Source organism: Brienomyrus brachyistius, chromosome 13 (genome assembly GCF_023856365.1).
Source record: "Brienomyrus brachyistius isolate T26 chromosome 13, BBRACH_0.4, whole genome shotgun sequence".
NCBI classification, from domain to species: Eukaryota; Metazoa; Chordata; class Actinopteri; order Osteoglossiformes; family Mormyridae; genus Brienomyrus; species Brienomyrus brachyistius.
The window spans coordinates 14443232-14463950 of NC_064545.1; the positions used below are offsets into that span (position 1 = coordinate 14443232).

A 20719-nucleotide genomic window follows, 5' to 3' on the forward strand; every position below is an offset into this window, starting at 1 on the left:
GTGCCCCCTCTTCACGTATTCAGATGAACATTCATGCAGACACTCATATAGATGTGTGTTTGTGGGTAATGATGAGTTACACTTCCACTTTTTCATAAACATTTTCAGTCTGTTTTACTTTTTATGGGAGACGATGCTTAGATGATGTATTTCTTATACATAAATGAAAGAGGCTGACAGCTAATGCATCTGATTTTAGTATCAGTGTGACATCTGGCTGGATTTCAATGCTAAGCGAGGGTGGGGGGGCTTAGGGCCTAATTAAAAGCTGGATTTTTTTCAGTGCAAACTCACACTTTACCCCACCGGCACGCCTTCCCAGCCTTCCTTAAATGACCCCCCTCGCTGCTAATAAAACATAAAGCAGGGAATTAGCAAAGTAGCAGAAAATGTGAGAAGAAAAGGAGACGTGAGCGACATAGCCCTGTTATCGTGTGCGATCTGCTGTGCTTCATGCATCCCGCTCATCGGAGCACCATGGCTAAGTTTTACTTTTTTATTAGCTTATAAAACCATGCAAATCCTCTCTACTCTGAGCAACACCCTGCCTGAGAGAGTGCAGGAGAATTCTGACTGGTCTAGTTTATACCCTCATTTAGGCATGTGGTTTAGACACAACAAATTATACTTCTGTACATTTTCATGTTTTGTCTGAGCCGTGCCCAGTTAGTGGAATTTGCATTAGTAGACAATTATGACTACCTGTGACAGATCCTCTCTGTCGACTCCCTGGGTGGAAATGAATTGCCTCCCCATGTTAACTCACACGGCCAGACAGAGACCAGGCAATTAGAGTTTAGTGGTTAATGTAGCCGCTTCTCGGCGAGGGCGGCCAGGTTCAGCCCTCCAGCTGGGCTGGAGTCAGCTAGCAGACTCACTTTGAAGCGCATCTCTGCGAATGACAGGCCCCTCTGTCCTTAAGCCCAGAGAACTCTTCCTGCGGCGAGGACAGCCACCTGGAAACACGGGTTATCCACAGCTGAAAAAAAAATGCAGACACTGTGACCGTGCCAACCAGTCATGCATATTCATATTTATTTAAATATATACCTGAATTACAATTATGGTGCTGTTCTGTTTAATGTTTTGGTGGTATCTGATGACAAGTGTGATATTTTAGAAAGCAAGCTGATGCGGCTAACAGGCTTTGGTGTGGGCCCTGCGTGTCGCCCCGCCTGGAACACGCAGCCCACATACGTACAGCCCCGGGCCCCGTTTAGTTCACAGCCCTGACATGCGCTTGCAGCCACGCACCGCTCGGGGTTTTCGTGCCACATTACTGTAGGTGTGAGTGCTGAGAAGAGTTGGGCCTCTTTTTTCACACATATACTGAGATGTTATTTTAACCGTTTAAAGAAATAATATGATGCATCACTACCAATAGCACTATGGCAGCTGTAATGTGCTCCTTAACATGTTTGGATGTCAGCGAGTTTATAATCTTGTCTGTGAGTTAAACAGGATAACAGAAAGGCTCTATAGCATTATATTCCAAGGAATATCCCCAAGTGCTTTACTAATAAACAGCTTATTTTCGAGGTTAATGTGTGTTTTTGGCTTTTTTCTTCTGTGAAGCCATCTCACCTGTGAAGGCATTGTCTGAGTGGAAACTCTTAGTGAATATTAGCCTGACTCATTAGGTCATCAATAAATCATTTTAAACATTCTGTTCCAGTTATTGTACAGCTGTGAACTGTGGTGAATTGTACTCTGAGCTGAGAGCTGGCTCAATGCACAATGATGGAGGACTGTTTGGTGTGATTTGTCTCCTTTGTCCTGGGACTCGTTACTGTTCTTTGGTACTGAGATGGGAGCAGGAGGCATGTGCGGCAAACATTCCCGCAGTAACCATGTGTGCGGAGCCAGTAAAGGGTATGTGCGGTGCCCATCTGAGATGTGCGGCAAACGTTCCCGCGGTAACCACGTGTGCGGAGCCAGTAAAGGGTATGTGCGGTGCCCATCTGAGATGTGCGGAAAACATTCCCGCGCTAACCACGTGTGCGGAGCCAGTAAAGGGTATGTGCGGTGCCCATCTGAGATGTGCGGCAAACATTCCCGGTATGTGTAACTATGTGTGCGGAGCCAGCGACAGGCAGGATGATCTGCCGCTCATCGCGCCACCTGGGGCAAACCGCCTGTCCTTGCCATGTCGCCGTTTCCCTCCCTCTCAGAAACGCATGCTGCCAGGCTCGCAAATTGGATTCTGGGACGTCGGGGAGCCGTGCAGTAAGCTGCCTGAATGTGAGAGCTAACACACAGGGACACATCAGGAGTGTGGAGAAGCTCCGCCGAAGAGTGAAAATGGGTGAACCTTCATTGTCTGCAGGAGGTGCTGGGACTAGCCTGTAACATCTCTCCCCCCCCACTGCGGTGTCATTTCAGATTTTCCTGGTCATGGTGTGGCACTGGGAACTCTTCATGCTGCCACTCTCCCTTCTCCTCCTCATCGCCTGGAACTACTTCCAGGTCACCTCTGAGAAGGTCAGCCACGATCTGGTGAGCACTATTTAAATTTAGTCTTTGTAAATAGTATTAAATCCATTTCACTGTATTATCCTTAGGGTTCCTGAATGTTTTGTCTTGAAGAGAATGCAGACACAATCTAATCTGGGCTTTAAGAATTGGTCTCCTAGCCTTATGAATGAGACGTGGATTGTGGCCTGCTGACTTGCCTGGGCCCCACAGGGATGATGTTACCCCAAATAAGGAGCTGTGTCACAGACTAAGGACAGCGGGGCCATCCTGGGGCAATGTTAAAGTCCTGGGTGACTTAGATCGCCCTGCCTGCAATGGCTGTGACCTTCTGCGAGGCCAGGTCACGGTGCACTCAACAGACAGAGGTTTGAGGGGAAAGCTTGATATAAAATGATCTGGGCAGCCCCCCCCCAGATGAGATGTGCTGTCCTATCAGTTCTGTCCCCTCCTCGCAGTTGTTTTGTGGAGGCTTTAGATTGCTTCGCCGTGACACTGCTCGGGTGAAGATAGCTGTCTCACCTTGCCTTTTGTGCGAGGCGAGTGCCGGCTGGGGCCGTGTTTATGAACCAGCCCTCCTCCCGATGGCTTGGATGTTCAAGCAGAGATTTCCATTATCTTTTTGGGCTTGAGAAAAGAAACATGTGGCCCAAGTGACTTGCACCTTCACGAGAAATGCTCACCTTTCCATTCCGCACTGTCTGCTGTAGGACCACATAGACCTGGGTGATGATGAAGACGAGGATGAAAAGGTAATTTATTCATTTATACCAGGAGCTACTGCTTTCATCTCTTCATTGCTGCACAGTTTTCAACCACTTTTTAAAGGCTATTATTATGCCCCCAAAATCATGCTAAACTGACTGCACTTTCAATGGCCACTATGTGTCAGAGGTGGACGGTAGGCAGGATTTAATGCGGCATTGCAAATATCATAATCAACAGTCCAAGTCAAATTTAATGAAATCCAAACAACATCCAAGTTGGCATGCAAATTCAGAATCCGGTAGGGGGACCATTGTCAGGCGATGAGTGAAAACCAGGGTTGTTGGGCAGGTCCAGGATCAAGCGAGGTGCGTCGTCAGTAATGGGGCAAACTGAAAACTCAAAGCCTGAAGGCCGAAATGGTGTCAGACAAAACCAGACAGGCAAGAACAGACTGCACTAGAAAACTGTCAAACTCAAGGAAAACCAAGAAGATCTCGCTTTTGGTGCTTGCACCAGATGCAAAGAAATAGAGAAGTCAGTTACTGCTATCGATCACAACTGGGAAGGGGCATGATCGCCGGACGAGCTCCACTGGTAATCAGGGCGTAAGCCTGGCAAGCTTTCCTGACTGGGCAATTCTCACACATTGGGATTCCCTGGGAGGCGTGGCTGTAGAGAGTTCTTTGCATGACGTCGTTGGGGCATCCCTGGGCTGGGCCACGACACTGTGATGTCAAAGACAATATACTTCCTCTCATCAAAAAGACAGAAAGATTTGGGTCTTATCTATCTCCATTTCCATGTCAGAGCGGGCCATCTGAATTTCTGTGTACTGCTGGTATTGAAGTGGCCTCCTCAGTATCACATATCAAGTCATCTCTGCCTTAGGCTCTTTGTCTATATCCTGCTCAATGCTATCTGACGTCTGTTTTCTATTTTATATTTCCATTTCAGATTTGGCAGAAATGTAAATATGCTAACTGTACACCCAATACATCCTTCTGCCATGATATTTTATGTCATATAAGAGTAACTGTCGTGAGCACAAATGTAGTAATTAAATGTGTCACAAATAGGCAGCTAATTCTTATATGGAAGCACTGCAATACACGTGCATGAGCTTGTAAGGATGCTGTGAGAGGATGTCTGAAGTCTTCCCATAATTACCCCTTTGTCACTGAACACAGGCCTGGGAAGCAAACACATTATTTATTGTGAATACGTACAGAAAATATGTACCACCAATATGATAAATTATTAACATGGTTTGTTTTCTCTTCTACGTTGCTGGAGAAATTACTGACATATATAGGTTTTTATGATCATTTTATAATCAACTGCGGAAGATTTTAAAAACATTTTTAAATTCCTGTACCTTAAAACACCCCTATTATCAGTAAAACTTTGCCAGTCTCAGGTGTTAATTGAGTTTATTTAAGTATGATGTTCTTCTTCAAATTAAATTGCTCTTATATGAATAACGTAATTACCAATTGCTTGAATCTATCTCAAAGTTTAGGTACTAGTTTTGAAAGTTTTGTTTAATAGTGCTGGCGGCCAGCGTGTGACGGCATGCAGGAGAGCATGTACTTCTGTCTGAAAGACTGATTAGTATTAAATCTGACGGCTAACCAGGATGTTTCCCAAAGAGTGTGATTTTAGTAGCCGACATCGGCTGAAATGATTTAGTATGATTGGCTTAGTATGGAGAGCATAGACATATTAGTATTATTTTTCCCTTTTAAGAATAAATAGCTTACCACAAATTGGCTTCTCAAAACAGTGATCTTGCTGTCCTAGTCTGAAAACCAACATATAACTAAAAACTGTAAAAAAAAAATCCTTGCCTCCCTGATATGATGGTTGTCCCTGCTGTCCCCACTAATTTGATTGGAGGCCATTCCTCATTGGGAGGGGTCAAAGGTTACCTTCATCACATGCGAGAGGTGTGCATCTTGATGGGGCGATAGCACCGCAGTGCTCTGTCCGCGTCCAGTCTGTACCGCAGTGCTCTGTCCACGTCCAGTCTGTACTGCAGTGCTCTGTCCACGACCAGTCTGTACCTCAGTGTACTGCAGTGCTCTGTCCGTATCCAGTGTGTATGGATCTGGAGCACTGCCACTACCATGGGGTCACATGATACGCTTTTGCGCTCCTTCCTTCCCGATGAAGGTGTCTCACAAGAAAATCGATTGTATTACAAGGACAAGGATAGTCACATTTGATACAATTTACTATAATTAGAGGAGTGATGACTCTGCTTCTCCTCTGCATTTTGTTGATGCCCATAACCCCCGTGGAATCACACTCGCAATTTAACTTTGTGCTCCAGATGAAATCATTAGCTAAAATTCCATCTTAAACTATTGCAAGTATGTTATATTTTAATCTCAAATATAAATGATCTGAAACAGGTTTTATAATGACTGCTAAAGGCTATTCCTTGCAATACCCCATCCTGCTTCTGGTGCTTCCTGCTTTATATTTTGTTTTCCTGGAGTAATGAACAAGCTGAACAAGGAAATTTGGAAAGATTAAGATCATCAAATGAGCAACGTGAGATTTGGAGCATGGACTTCAAAGGTGGTGAGGGATATGAGGGAAGATAATCCTGCTAGCTCCTCCACACAGACGGCGAGCCAGCTTCTGTTTGTATTCTGTCCTGTTTATTAACATGAAAGCTGTGCTGTGTCGTTTTTTATCTTTCAGAAGCACTCTTTGACACAGCTTGCCTTATGTGCAGTTTGGTCGCCTATAAACTTGTCTCCCTTGGTGGGTTTTACTCTCATGTGAGGCTCAGGCAGGTTTAGACAGCCTGGGTTGTCCTCCCAGTTCCTGCAGACGCCAAAGTGTTGTTCCCAGGCCAGTTAGTGAGGGGGGTGTTCAAAGGCTGTCTTCCTCATCGGCCTCATTTCGGGCACTTTCTGTCCGCTTTACCGCTGAGCAGTGAGACCTGGATGTCATTGACTTCTTCTGAACTGAAGGGAAAATGAGTTTACTTCTCAGCTCCTTCTGAAGATAGCATGTGTTTGCAGAGAGAGTCTTAGAGTCCTTATCCTCTGCAGCATCGTATAGTTATGAATAAGTGTAGTAAATATCTGATCAAACATGTGGTGGATCTCAGCACTGACATAAGCTTGCTGATGTATGAGAAGGGACAGCCTCTGGCACCCTCATTATCATAGAGGGGAAACTGTGGATGAGGTGCAGCGTAGCGTCTGGCCGGTTGCAATGCTGCACCACTGTCAAAGAAGGGAGACTGTGGATGAGGTGCAGCGTAGCGTCTGACTGGTCGCAACGCTGTGCCACTGTCGTAGAAGGGAGACTGTGGATGAGGTGCAGCTTAGTGTCTGGCTGGTCTGACTGTCGTCAGGGGCTCCCTTGGGCCAGATGATGAGAGGCTGATAAAGGGCCCTGTCTGGGCTCCATTGTGCGAAGAGGCTGGGGTCATTTTTAACAGTGATGTGCAGGTCTTCCGAGCCTCCAGTGACAAAGTCCATCAGATAACATCCCCATGCTGTCCTCTTTCTATCTTGTCATGCTTTTCATTATTTCCCTGTTTGATGTCTGGAATTCCCACCCCTGTGGCCCCTGCCATACTTCTGATATCTCCGTGAGGGAGCACCCCCCCCCCTCGCTCTAGTTTACCCCAGAAGGAAGCCAGATCCTATGAGCTCTTGGGTTGCCTTAAAACCCTGCTGATCCAGATACAGGACTCATTTCAGTCTGGGCTTCCCAGGGTTAACTAGGAGATACTGCGTAATGCACCGCTATGAAACATTAAATACCCAAGATGTGGAACTGAACTGTGGGTAAATAATGCACAGAGATGCACTGAAGTTGAACCTGGAACGTGGTAATGCAAGTCGCTGAAATGAAGAAGAAAATCGGAAAGATGTGCCGGGGGGGGGGGGGGGGAGTTGTGGTCAACCACTTAGTGTGCGACAGGGTGGAATTTCACAGGTTCCACACAGGATGCTAAACATGACTCTCATCTCTTATTGGCACTTCTGGGGTAAATATGCCAAACTATTCTTTGTTTTTTCACATATTACTTTCTCACTGGATCATGATTTGTGTAAATCTGGTCATATGTTTATGCGTGATATAAAAAAAACTGCTACTGTGTAGTTTTCCACTGGGAGATGATGATCTCTGCTAATATAACTCTGTTTATTCACAGGAAACGGAAAGAAGGGGTCTGATGGAGAAAATCCACATGGTCCAAGAGATCGTGGTCAGCGTTCAGAGTCTACTGGAGGAGACTGCATGCCTCGGGGAGAGGATCAAAAAGTGCGGGCAGGGAGAGTATGCGACAGTGACACATGCAGCATTTGCTCACTTAGTCTGTTTTTGGGTTAATTCTCAGCCTGACACCCTAACCCTAACAATTCATTGGTGTCAGACTAAAATAATGGCAGTTTTTGTTCTGTTATATAATGTAAAGTAATATTTAAAAAAAAAAAAAAATGCTGACAAATATTCCATGATCAAATTTTCAGGATGTCGATTTTTAATTCTTTTTCAAACCTTTAAATTTTAGCACTTTCAACTGGTCCGTGCCATTCCTGTCAACCCTGGCCTGCTTGGTTCTGTTCATCGTGACGGTTATATTGTACTACATCCCACTCCGCTACATCATCCTGATATGGGGTAAGACCGCACTCGGCGTCTGAACCGAGCCCCTGCCGCCGCCTCGCGCATCTCGCTCTTTTAGCTGCCACTCTGCCTGCTGCGCTTTCTGACACAGACGGGGCTCGACAGGCGCCGCCAGACTCCCACAGAATCTCCCGTCGACAGATTGAAGGGGGCGGATTAGGCGCAAAGAGGCATCGGAACTGTACGTCCGTGTTTACGCGCTGCGCTCCCTGCAGCCACACAGAAAATAGCTATAAAGACGTAAAACAACCTAAGATCCCTCAGCCGTAGTGCAAGGTGCATCAGAGGCGGCAGGTGAGACGTAATTTATGTATCAGGCTGACGCGAACCAATACGTTTTTTTTTATATTTATATATATTGCACACATTTTTTTCTCTACACGGGCTATGATGCCTGCTGTTAACACTGACTTGTTTAGAGTCTTGTGATACGAACGGCCTTCTCAGAGCGTGAGACACAGCCCTCTGGTCAGGATGGTGATTTAATCTGAGCAGAAGCGTGAGGTAGAGTGTGTATCTGGAATAATGCGGTAAAGCATATTATTCGTCGTTTCATAGGCACTGGCAGCGGCTCAGTGACGCCAAAGTAATGTGCCTGAGCGGCTCTACCGTGGCCCGGGGTGTGAGCTCTCTGTGACGCCAGGAGAGCACAGGGCAGGGTTTAATGCATCTGTCCTGTGGCAATGACATCCAGTGCTTTTCATGCCTGTCCTCCTCTTAACTGGAGCAGTGGTATAAAAACCTTTTTTTATACCGGTGAAAGTATAGGACCGTCATGTGTAGTCAGACCCCAAAACAAACTCAGTCGTTCACAAGTCTTATTGCGAAAAACAGACTTTTAAATTTCAAAGAAAAGATATTAACGGCTTTTGTTAATGTTTAAAGGTATAAAAAAACTTTAGCTGCCTTTCTTAAATGGCCAGAAAAAAACTGGCTCAACACTATTAATAGTTTATATGAGGATGGGGTGTTTGCAACAGTCACAATCCTATCAGTCAAGCATAACATGCCAAAGAAACATCTGTTTCATTTATTTCAAAGCAGACACTTTGTGCAAAAGTTGTTTCCTCATTTCCCTAACGGCCACCAGCATTGGATGGTCCTTAAAGACCTTTCATAAGACTTGGGGGCCCTGTCCTGAGGTTTATCAAAGACCAGGTTCTCACACTAGGGGAGACCGATGCTGTTTAAGTACTAGATGGGTTCACCCCTGCAATGAGATACGTAGCATTTGAAGATGTATAGATCGTAAAACTTCTTGTACAGTATACGCCCATCAAGTGTTGGAGGGGCTGGCGTGTATCCATTTTAAAAGGATGAGGTGCCTAGCCAGTAAGGGGGGGGGGCATGGTATCAGATGGTAGAATGTCGAACAGGAGCTCAGTTAATTGGTACCGTGATAGGATACCACCAGTGCATTAAGTCCATTTGTGAAATTTTGCTATTAAATATTCCATGGTGAACTGTGGCATTATAACAAAGTGAAATAATGACAGCAACTCATGGAACGGATATCCATGGCCAAGCAGCTGCATCCAAGCCTTACATCACCAAGTGCAATGCAAAGCGTCGGATGCAGTGATGGAAAACACGCTGCTACGTGGTTGTTTCTCAGAGGTTGGGCTTGGCCCCTTAGTTCCAGTGATAGGAACTCTTTATGCTGCAGCATTCAAAGCCATTCTGGACAATTTCATGCTCCCAACATTGTGAGGACAGTTTGGGGATGGCCCCTTCCTAATCCAACATTGACTGCGCACCAGTGTACAAAGGTCCATAAGGACATGGATGAGCGAGTCTGGTGTGGAGGAACTTGACTGGCCTGCACAGAGCCCTGACCTCAATCCTACAGAACACCTTTGGGATGAATCAGTGCGGGGACCCCGAGCCAGGCCTTCTCGTCCAACATCAGTGCCTCACCTCACAAATTGTTCTCCTGGAAGAATTGTCAAAAAATTCCCATAAACACACTCCTAACCCTTGTGAACAGCCTTCCCAGAAGAATTGAAGCTGTTATAGCTGCAATGGGTGGGCCAACTCCATATTAAAGTCTATGTATTAAGAATGGGATGTCATTAAAATTCATGTGTGTGTAAAGGCAGGTGTCCCAATTCTGAGGGGCCACATAGCAAGTTGGATCCGGGTAAAAAGTTGTTCAGAAATCGCCACAAATGCGTAAACTGGATCTGCTCTGACCCGTACGTGTTTGAGAGTCAAAATTACAAAAATATGAGTTTCGAATGGGACTGGTGAGTGGCTCAGTGGGCTAAGTCGCTGCGCTTGTGATCGCCTCACAGAGACAGGTGCTACATATGTGAGAATCCTTTATTTGGCAAGAAAAAAAAACAGCCTTGGCATTAGAGATAGGTGGTACATGTGTGTGAACCCCTTATTTGGCAAGATAGGGAAAAAAAAAAAAAAACATATATACGAAAATCAGTGCATACAAGCAGGGGTGGCGAGTGGCGCTGCAGGCTAAGCCTCTGCATCTGTGAGCAGAAGGTTGCTGGTTCAAGCCCAGCCTTGGCAGAGTAGACAGAGGAGGGGCCACAGAGAGACAGGTGGGACATGAGTGTGAATTGTGAAAAAGAAAAAAAAAAAAAACAAAAAATCAATTTTTTTTTTTCCAAAAAAGGGCTGGTGAGTGGCTAATCTCTGTGCTTGTGATCCGGTCAGTGTGCTCAAGCCTGCCCTCAGAGGAATAGTTATAGGGCAGGCCCTTGAGCACACTGACTGATCCTGCTCTCTCACTCTCTCTCTCATACGCACGCACGCACACACACACACCACACTCCTCCACACACCACCACACTGCAGGGTCAGCCAGCGCATCCAAGGACCCATCCTGTAACCACCCTGCTGAGGGCGGGCTTGAACCGCCAACCTCAACTTTCCGATCACATGCGCAGCGACTTAGCCCACTGAGCCACTCACCAGTCCCATTCGAAACTCATATTTTCGTAATTTTGACTCTCAAACACATACGGGTCAGAGCAGATCCAGTTTACGCATCTGTGGCGATTTCTGAACAACTTTTTACCCGAATCCGGTTCAGACTCAACTTGCTATGTGGCCCCTCAGAATTGGGACGCCTGCCTTTACACACACATGAACTTTAATGACATCCCATTCTTAATACATAGGCTTTAATATGGAGTTGGCCCACCCTTTGCAGATATAACAGCTTCAACTCTTCTGGGAAGGCTGTTCACAAGGGTTAGGAGTGTGTTTATGGGAATTTTTGACCATTCTTCCAGGAGAGCATTTGTGAGGTCAGGCACTGATGTTGGATGAGAAGGCCTGGCTCGGGGTCTCCGCACTGATTCATCTCAAAGGTGTTCTGTCGGATTGAGGTCAGGGCTCTGTGCAGGCCAGTCAAGTTCCTCCACACCAGACTCGCTCATCCATGTCCTTATGGACCTTGCTTTGTGCACTGGTGCGCAGTCAATGTTGGATTAGGAAGGGGCCATCCCCAAACTGTCCTCACAATGTTGGGAGCATGAAATTGTCCAGAATGGCTTTGAGTGCTGCAGCATAAAGAGTTCCTATCACTGGAACTAAGGGGCTAAGCCCAACCTCTGAGAAACAACCACGTAGCAGCGTGTTTTCCATCACTGCATCCGACGCTTTGCATTGCACTTGGTGATGTAAGGTTTGGATGCAGCTGCTTGGCCATGGACATCCGTTCCATGAAGTTCTCTACGCACTGTTCTTGAGCTAATCTGAAGCCCACATGAAGTTTGGAGGTCTGCAGCTACTGACTTTGCAGACAGTTGGCGACTTCTGCACACTGTGTGCCTCAGCATGTGTTGTCCCCGCTCTGTGATTTTACATGGCCTACCACTTTGTGGCTGAGTTGCTGTCATTATTCCACTTTGTTATAATGCCACTAACAGTTCACCATGAAATATTTAATAGCAAAATTTCACAAATGGACTTATTGCACTGGTGGTATCCTATCACGGTACCAATTAACTGAGCTCCTGTTCGACATTCTACCATCCGATACCATGCCCCCCTCCCTTACTGGCTAGGCACCTCATCCTTTTAAAATGGATACACGCCAGCCCCTCCAACACGTGACGGGTGTATACAAGAAGTTTTACGATCTATACATCTTCAAATGCTACGTATCTCATTGCAGGGGTGAACCCATCTAGTACTTAAACAGCATCGGTCTCCCCTAGTGTGAGAACCTGGTCTTTGATAAACCTCAGGACAGGGCCCCCAAGTCTTATGAAAGGTCTTTAAGGACCATCCAATGCTGGTGGCCGTTAGGGAAATGAGGAAACAACTTTTGCACAAAGTGTCTGCTTTGAAATAAATTAAACAGATGTTTCTCTGGCATGTTAAACAACCCGTGGCTATGGCCAGACGACCCCCGCTGGACGTTTATGTGCTAGCTTGCATTCATCCCGCTATATGTTTCATTATTCCTTAACGTAATTAAAAGTAAAACATAAATAAATACATATAATGTGTTTCTATTCTATTAAAGTTTAATGGCAACCCTTATCTCCCAAGCCATATGGCCCCCTATCGGCAACACATGGCATAAGCATGTATGATACCATATATGGACATAACCCCTTGACCAATCAGAATAAGGGATATGCCCCCTTGCTTGTGACGTCAGAAGCAGAGCCAAATTAAGCTCTGCCCAAGGTACTAGGTAACATCTCTGACAGTGTTACCAAGGGACAAACAGTGTTACCAGGGAATGAACAACATTACCAGGGGACAGATAATACTATCTGGGGGAAGTACAGCATTACCAGGGGAAGGAGAGTGTTACCAAGGGACAGATAGTATTATCAGGTGGACTGACAGCGTTACCAGGACATGAACAGTGTTACCAGGGAATGAAAAACATTACCAGGAGACAGATAGTATTATCTGGGGGACAGACAGTGTTGCCAGGGGATGGACAGCATTACCAAGGGACATATAGTATTATCTGGGAGATGGACAGCGTAACCAGGGGATGGACAGTGTTACCCGGGCATGAACAGCATTACCAGGGGACAGATAGTATTATCTGGGGGACAGACAGTGTTGCCAGGGGATGGACAGCATTACCAAGGGACATATAGTATTATCTGGGAGATGGACAGCGTAACCAGGGGATGGACAGTATTACCCGGGCATGAACAGCATTACCAGGGGACAGATAGTATTATCTGGGGGATGGACAGCGTAACCAGGCGTCGAGCAGCGTAACCAGGGGACAGGCAGGGTTACCAGGGGACAGACAGCATTACCAGTGGATTGACACCGTTACCAGGGAATGGATAGTGTTACCAGGGGACAGACAGCGTTACCAGGGGACGCCACTGCAGTTCCTAGCAGGTCTTTCAGGTTTGCCCCCAGAGCTGCTGTTCGTCAGGCGGCACCTAATTGCTACTCAAAATGCAGAGGCCATGAAAAGAAAAGGGAGGGGAAGTGATAGACAAACACATGGACAGCACCCCTCCCCCGGCCCGGGGCACAGCCTGCATGCATCTTCGAAGTCGTTTAGTCCACCTTATCAGCCGAATGTTTAGCGGAACTATAACAGAAATCTTCTTGCCTCAGCAGTTTTCTTCTGTAGCTCATGTTTGTTTTCAGCCTGTTTATTTGCTTATTTCCCTTCTGCCACTCTGGCTATTATTTACTTCAGTTTATTTTGGGTTGATTAAACTGTTCTGGGACTAGATGAAATAATACCATTTTGGATGGCTTGCTTTCCTAGATATAAATGGATTCTATGTCAGGAAGGATTTGCCTTATTAAAAGCATGTGAGCTTGGGGTATATTTTGGACTAAATGATTTATTTATCTGCATATTCTCATCTTTGTAGGAATTAACAAATTCACCAAGAAGCTCAGAAACCCCTATGCCATTGACAACAATGAGATCCTCGATTTTCTCCAGAGGGTTCCTTCTGATGTTCAAAAGGTAAGGAGAAGAAGACAGTTCCACACACTGATTTTTAATTAGCCATCTCCATAAGATTTACACGTGTTAAGAAAGTGTTTTCCCATGCCTGGCTGGGCCATTTATCGATCTGTAGTTTCAGTGTGTGTAGTTGAAGCGTCTCGTTGCATAGCTGTCTTGGGGAGCAGCCGGACCTGCGCTCTGCTGCATTCCCCCGAGTCCCGCCGTGCATTATCAGTTTTGTTTGCCCATGATAAAAGCTGCTCTCTCTCCGAGAACGAGGCTGGCCTGCTGCCCATCGTGGCGGATGTCTCCAGCCATCCTTCCAGGGCTTTCTCAGCCAAGGAGCAAAAGCGCTCCTGGCACATCAGGCTTGGAGGAGTCAATTAATGAACTTGTGGGCCGCGGCTGTCCTGCTGTGTGCCGTATGCGGCTGACCGCCGTGCCGTTTGCAGCCGGGTCACGTGTCCCGAGATCCTGCCAGCCCAGAAAGGATTTGCTTTGCGATGATGGGAGGGGGCCCGGGCTGCTGGCCGATTGCTCGGCCCTCGAGGCCAGGAATCTGGGCGGCGGCACAAACAGCCCATTCGGGGAAGCCGGGGCTGCTCTCTGGCTTCTAATTTCCAAGCCCCTCAAGGTGGTCTTTCCCCAAGAGGACCTGCCAAATTTCTATCCATGTCATCTAAGGAAGCCCTTTCAGTCAGGAGAGCCTTGACTGAGTGATGCGAGTTGGCAGAGCGAGGTGCTTAACATCCTGTATTCATAGGCCTGTGAATGCTTGCTTCTCTGAGGGATACAGTTACTGATCTGAAAAATCCTCACTTTAGATTTGATAATAGGAAACAGAAGAAACAATATTCACTTAAACAAAACACAGGCGAAAAACACATCGAGACACCTACAGTATATAAACGCATAGTTTGGATAACTATCTGAAGTAAAGTGATTTCTTTTCCTATTGTGTGTTTCAAGATAACAATATGCAAATTCCATGGTTGGGATGATGTTTTTAACACCCTGTGTGAGGTAAAAGACACAATGCAGCCTCCGCACAGCCTGATATAATAAGTCAGAGCTGACACTGGTCTTTCAGCACAAATAGCTCAGTAATTAGAGCCCATGTGGGAAATACAAAGTCACCTTAAGCCAGTGAGGGCTGCTTTTCCATCTTCCCCATCCTGGTAGGTGTAGCATCTGCCACTTCTAAGGAGGGATTCCCCTTTAGGTGCAGCTGGCAGACACTTTGTTCTATGCTTCTTTACATTTTAAACAGGCCTAAATAATTAGAATCTGTAGAGTCTGTACCTTAATGCACTAAAACTCTGCATCCGGCATATGAAAATGAAAACATAAATGAAATAATAATTTTGTTTTTAAATGTAGCAATTTCTGTTCCTCTGAGTTCATGTGCTCACGCACAACTACTTGCCGCTCCTAAATTAACATTAGCTGCTGACTTAAAAACCAAAACGGGAGCACAGATATCACTCTTATACAGGCAATCAACCTTCTGTATCCAAGATTCAGCCAACCATGGACTGAAAACACTAACTAAACATTTGGAAAAAAAAATCCAGAAAGTTCGAAAAAGCTACACTGGAACTTTATGCACACCAAGCACTGAGCTGTATCCGTGCGAGCACAGTGATGCGTAGGCATACCCTTCTGACGGATCTGCAAGCGTTCTCCAGCCCTCGTTGTTTGACCAGTGTTCATCTTCTTCATTCGCCACTCCTGTTGTTTGCACCCTTTGTTTCTGTGAACAAAATAGCAGCTATTTACATAGAATTTACATTGTGTACATGTTACATTGTATCGGTATTACAAGTAATCAAGAGATGATTTAAAGTGTACGGAATGATATGTATAGATTTTATGCAAATACTACACCATTTTATATATGGGACTTGAGCATCCTCGGATTTTGGAACCAATTCCCCCCAGATACTGAGGGCCAACTGTATTCAAAAAGGAAAAGAACAGAATGTATTAATAGTATTAAACTTTCTAAATACCTTTTAGTATTTAGTAATAACTCCTACATATCTCAATAAAGATTTTTATTAAGGTATTCCATATAAAAAATAATAAGCGTAGAATCTTCCTGCGTGTGCACTGAGTGGGTTTAACAGTTGACCTTTTTTTGTTTTGGTGTTACAAATTTTGAGTGAGTAACACAGTTTGCAGTTTTCACTTTCCTTTGGGTTGCTAAGCAGCTGTGTGGCTTAAATAGCTACTATTCTTTTAGAGACATCACATGGTGGGATGGTGTTTTTTAACAATGTATTTTTCTGGAATGGCACTAGATATTTGCATATAAGGTATCTAACCTTGTACATTAACATTTGATATGGCAGACGGCAGGGGGGTTTGTTTGGCTGGATTTCCTCCTGCTTCGGCAGAAGTTGATTGTCTGCTTCCATGGCTATATAACATGCGTAGCTCCGTGGGAACATCGCGGGGGGAGAACGTGGGAGACAGATGAAGGGATGCAAACGTCTTCCTGGCGTTTGCTTTTCTGTCAATCCCCAAATTCACCTCTGAAGCCAAGTGGCTCAGTCCTGCTGTTGATATTCTTAAATGTGGAGGTAACCTTCCCTGCTCCTAGTGGGTTAGTCAACATCATCGATTCAGTCTGCATGATAATTCTGAACATTACTTTTGACACTGAGGATGTGTTCCAGTGCATCTAGGAGATGTTTCTTGTATTGATAAACCTGCCACAGCCAGTGACTCCTAGGACAACCAAAGTATAGTTTGGGGGACTACTGGAGGGACAGTTGACAGCACGGAAAGACGGCATCGGGGACAGTATGGGTTAGCACCCCCAATCTTTGTGTCTTTAGTGAGGAAGAAACCCAACATGCTACAGAAAGCCCTAAAGAGTGATACCCCCAGGAGATCCCGAGGTGTGTGTGTGGGGGGGGGGGGGGCAGAAATGTTTGGGGAAGGAGAATGAGGTGCAGCACACAGGTCCTAGACCTGGTGAGATGCAGGAAGAGCCTGCCCAGAAGACAACCCATGGAGCCCAGTCCCTCCACTTACCTGAGCCTCCCAATCCCAGCAGAATAGTTCCACAGTAGCGGATTAAATGGCCCCCAGCCAGCAAATTGAGAGAGTGGTTGCAGTTCGATCAGGATGTGCCTAACATCATCCAAGCCACAGCCAAAGGAGGTGTGGACAGTCGACTACAAACAATGTCCACGATCATCATCTGCAATGCCTCCGAGAGGTTCGACCGGATAGAGAAGGGCAAGACTAAGTTCACTCCATACACCATGAACCACATCACTCTGCATAGTGCTCACATGGCTGGGCATTACAGGAGCGGCCAAGAAGAGGGCCATTCAAGCCGCAAGTGAAGCCACAGAGAAAGCCACAAGGTGTCTTTGGTTGAAGAGGGCTGATCTGTGGATGGCTGCTGGGACGCAAGTTGGGGCCTGATCAGCCCCGGCTGGGTCGCCTGGGTGAGGGTGTGTGATGCTACGTGACCCAAAACACCCGATGACCTTAGGATACATCACTGAGGATGTGCTCCAGTGTATCTAGGATGTTTCTTGTATTGTGCTGCTACATACAAACAAATAAATGAAGCAGACCAAATAAATGAAGCAAGCTCTGCCTCAAATATCGCAGGTTCAGTGATGGACAGGCAGAGTCTAATGGCGATTATAGCTAGAAAGGTGATGAGAGTTTATGCCGAGGATGACAGTTTCCCATGAGCAAGGTCTAGAAGTACTGGGCTTCATCAGAGCTCTGCACTGCCTCTCTGTGTGAGTGGTGCCCAGTGCAGCTGATGGGCTGTGGGGTTCAGGCGGGGGTGCTGTGATCACCTGATCTTATCGTTACAGATGAAGCAAACTGTGGTAGGAGATCTGTCACCGTGTCCTTAATGACACTGTTAACATCCAGTTAACCAGTGTGCACTGCAGAAGCCAGCCCTAAATATTCCTACTACTGTTAAGACTGAAGAGATGTGGCCCACTTTGTGTAGCGCCAAGTGAGTTGGCAGTTTGTTGTTCTGTTTTTATTTTGGGTTCACTGGGAAGAAAAGCACTCGAGTTGACTTTTTAACAACTCCAGTGGATGTCAGCTAAACTGTCCTGTTTTCGGCGAACATCAGCTAACGGAATGCTGGTGCCACAGAGGAGCAGAGTGTGCTTATCCAGAGTTGCCATTCATGGCAGTTTATTAGTCCTGGTCTGCAAGAGTCTTTGTACATTCAAGGCAATTACAAATCCAGATGGGTCTTCTGACACAGCAGGGCACGGCCCTCCGTCAGTATGACTGACATCTCCCAGGTGCCTCAGGGCTTACGGAAGATGCTACAGAGGAACCTCACTGCTCTGTACTTCTATGAGAGGCGAACCCTGAACGTCTTACTGACTGTACATGAATATATGCATAAGCGATTCTGTGTAGGTCCAATCAAATTACTCTACTGTTGCTCTACTTCAAAGGGTGACAAATGCACATTATTCTTTTATAAGACACTGATTAGCAAACAACTGATAAGCAGTCTATTACCATGACCTGTAACAAAAAGCATGAATAAATATTTAATATAAGGTATACACCACATTAGGGGCGCATTCAGGACAAGCCATCTCTACAGTATTAATGGCTGATGAATACATCATTACATACACCATTCATACTTCAAAAAATAATGTTCTTGTAGGCAGTCTTGAAATCTGCATTTGAAAGAATGATCTGTGACTAAGTATCTCCAAATCCAGTAGAATCTGACTTATAGGAAACCGGGTGAAAGTTTGGGTCAAATTCCAGGCCTGTTTTTACTGTTGAAATAAAAGAGGCAAACATGAGCCTCGGGTGGAAACAGAAGAGCTCAGCTTAACACAACTTCTAAATGGTGCACGTCCTGGACCGGGCGTCCAAGATGAAGTATGCCTGTGTCGGAGGTCAGCCCTGGCTCTGATTAAGCTCTCTTTGAAACGACGCAACTGGCAATGAGCCATTATACATTTTACAAGCCTCTCACAAGCAGATCCTCTCAACGGTCAGATTCTGCTTTTAATATTGGGATTTCAGAGGAACCAGCGTTAGGGAAGCCCTGAGATCTCCAGTGCTCCTTCCCTGTGATTAATCCCCTCTGTGTCCTGATTCATTACTGGTGAGGGCGCACATGCATCTCCTGGCCAGGCCCTCCGCAGGGGGACCATTACCGCTCTCTAGCTGAGCTCGGATTACCGCTGTCCAACCGCCATGCCCTCATGTTTTCACAGGTGCAGTTCAGTGAGGGGAGAATGTCTGCCAACCAGAGCCCACTGAAGAAGAAGAGGACTTCTCCATAGGCACGGTGTGAGAACTCTCTCCGCTCAGCCTCCATGAACCAGGAAGCCTCCACCTCTCTCTTCTCTGGTCTGGCAGGGGTGAAGGGAGTCCACCGGCTCGGAAGAATTTGCCAGGGGCCATCGCATCAAGCTGTGTCTCACTGTCTGGGAGGACAGTTCTGAGACTCTGTGGATGGGAATGGCTGCTTTCACTTTCAGTGCCTCAGTCCCTCTGAGACCTTCGCAGTAGCAAAGCTGGCTTTTTTTACTATATACTTCTCATAAGAACGTAAGAAATTTACAAATGAGAGGAGGCCAATCGGCCCATCAAGCTCGTTTGGGGAGAACTTAACTAATAGCTCAGAGTTAGAATCTTATCTAGCTCTGCTTTAAAGGAACCCAGGGCTTTAGCTTGCACTACACTAGCAGGAAGACTGTTCCATACTCTAACTACACGCTGTGCAGTTCATTACAGTAAACGGCACACCAATTTAGTGAAGGTCTTCCACTTTGAAAGTGAATGTATAAAATCACTCTGCAAATTAGAATTAGAATTGTGTCAAACCTTATCTGAGAAAATATGGTTTCTTGCAAGTAAACTATGTATGACCTAGTCAGCAGGCTATTACTATGTGATGATTTTTAAGGATACCACTAAATAACTTTGTTTTGTTACATACCATCAGTTTATCATTCCTACCCACAAAACATCCTACAGATTCAGCAGGATTCAAAGGGTCAAGTTCTCTTTTATTACTGACTGTACAGTTATGTTATTATTCAGATTTATATATAATTATATATGTTTCTCTCCCTTGTTCTTAGTCTTCAGAAAACCAAAGGGTTTTATTGTAAATAATATTAAATAAATAAATAAATAAAAGGTAGGGTTTTGTCCTTTTTTGTTGGATACCGAGGTATCTTGATTTGTCCTTGGGGTGGAGCGGAGCCAAACACTAACTGAGCGCAGCTGATTGGCTGGCATGATCCTGTCATATGACAGTCTCATCCAGCCAGGGCCCTTGGTCCTCAATGCTGAAACAGACATGCAAAGTGACCCAGAATGAGCTTTGTCGTCCCTCACGCAGGAACACATGCTGGATGAGGACCTTGTCACAGAGAGCACTTCAGTGCCCTTAATTTCCATTAAAATCAACTGGGAATCCTGTGACTCTATGTAAATGTATCTCCACAATAGTATTAGTAACAAAGATCTTAATTACAGTAAAGATGAATTCATTCAGGGTGTCTTCACTGTCTTTTTGTGTATTTATGTAAAAGGTTATATTTGACTCTTCGAATTGTGTGACTGGGTCGAGCATCCTTCCCGTCACTCCCTTTGATAAGCAATATGCAAGAAATACTCTGGAGACTTATATATAAACAAATAACAAAGCAGATTTGTTACATTCCTTAAGTTTGCTGGTGAAATGAGCATTGGTGGTGTCCCTGCTAGCGCCCCCTGATGACAGTCCATGGTGCTCAGCATATCTGTCTGTTCATTCACCCTGCCCCCCATGCAGGCCATCCAGGGTGGCAGGGAAGCATGGGGGGGAGGCTGGAGAAGACTGACTGGCTCAAAGGGACCTGCTGGAGCCCCAGGCACTCCCCCCCCCTCCCCCCTGACAGGCTGATAGAGACATCACGGGGCCCTCAAAGGAGCTGCCACGGG

At 45.8% G+C, this 20719-nt stretch overlaps 1 protein-coding gene across 4 annotated transcripts in view; it reads left to right on the forward strand.

Moving 5' to 3' along the window:
- LOC125706014 (multiple C2 and transmembrane domain-containing protein 2-like) overlaps positions 1 to 19934 on the forward strand; it is a 59558-nt gene extending 39624 nt beyond the window's left edge. For 3 of the 4 annotated variants that reach the window (XM_048972437.1, XM_048972436.1, XM_048972438.1), the window contains 6 exons: positions 2383 to 2496; positions 3183 to 3224; positions 7364 to 7473; positions 7724 to 7833; positions 13677 to 13774; positions 19000 to 19934. In XM_048972437.1, the coding sequence (XP_048828394.1) occupies positions 2383 to 2496; positions 3183 to 3224; positions 7364 to 7473; positions 7724 to 7833; positions 13677 to 13774; positions 19000 to 19068 (543 nt within the window). In that variant the 3' untranslated portion in view covers positions 19069 to 19934. Of the gene's footprint in view, positions 1 to 2382; positions 2497 to 3182; positions 3225 to 7363; positions 7474 to 7723; positions 7834 to 13676; positions 13775 to 18999 lie in introns of those variants that run through there. The other variant, XM_048972439.1, reaches the window with a different exon arrangement.
- The last annotated feature ends 785 nt before the right edge of the window (positions 19935 to 20719 follow it).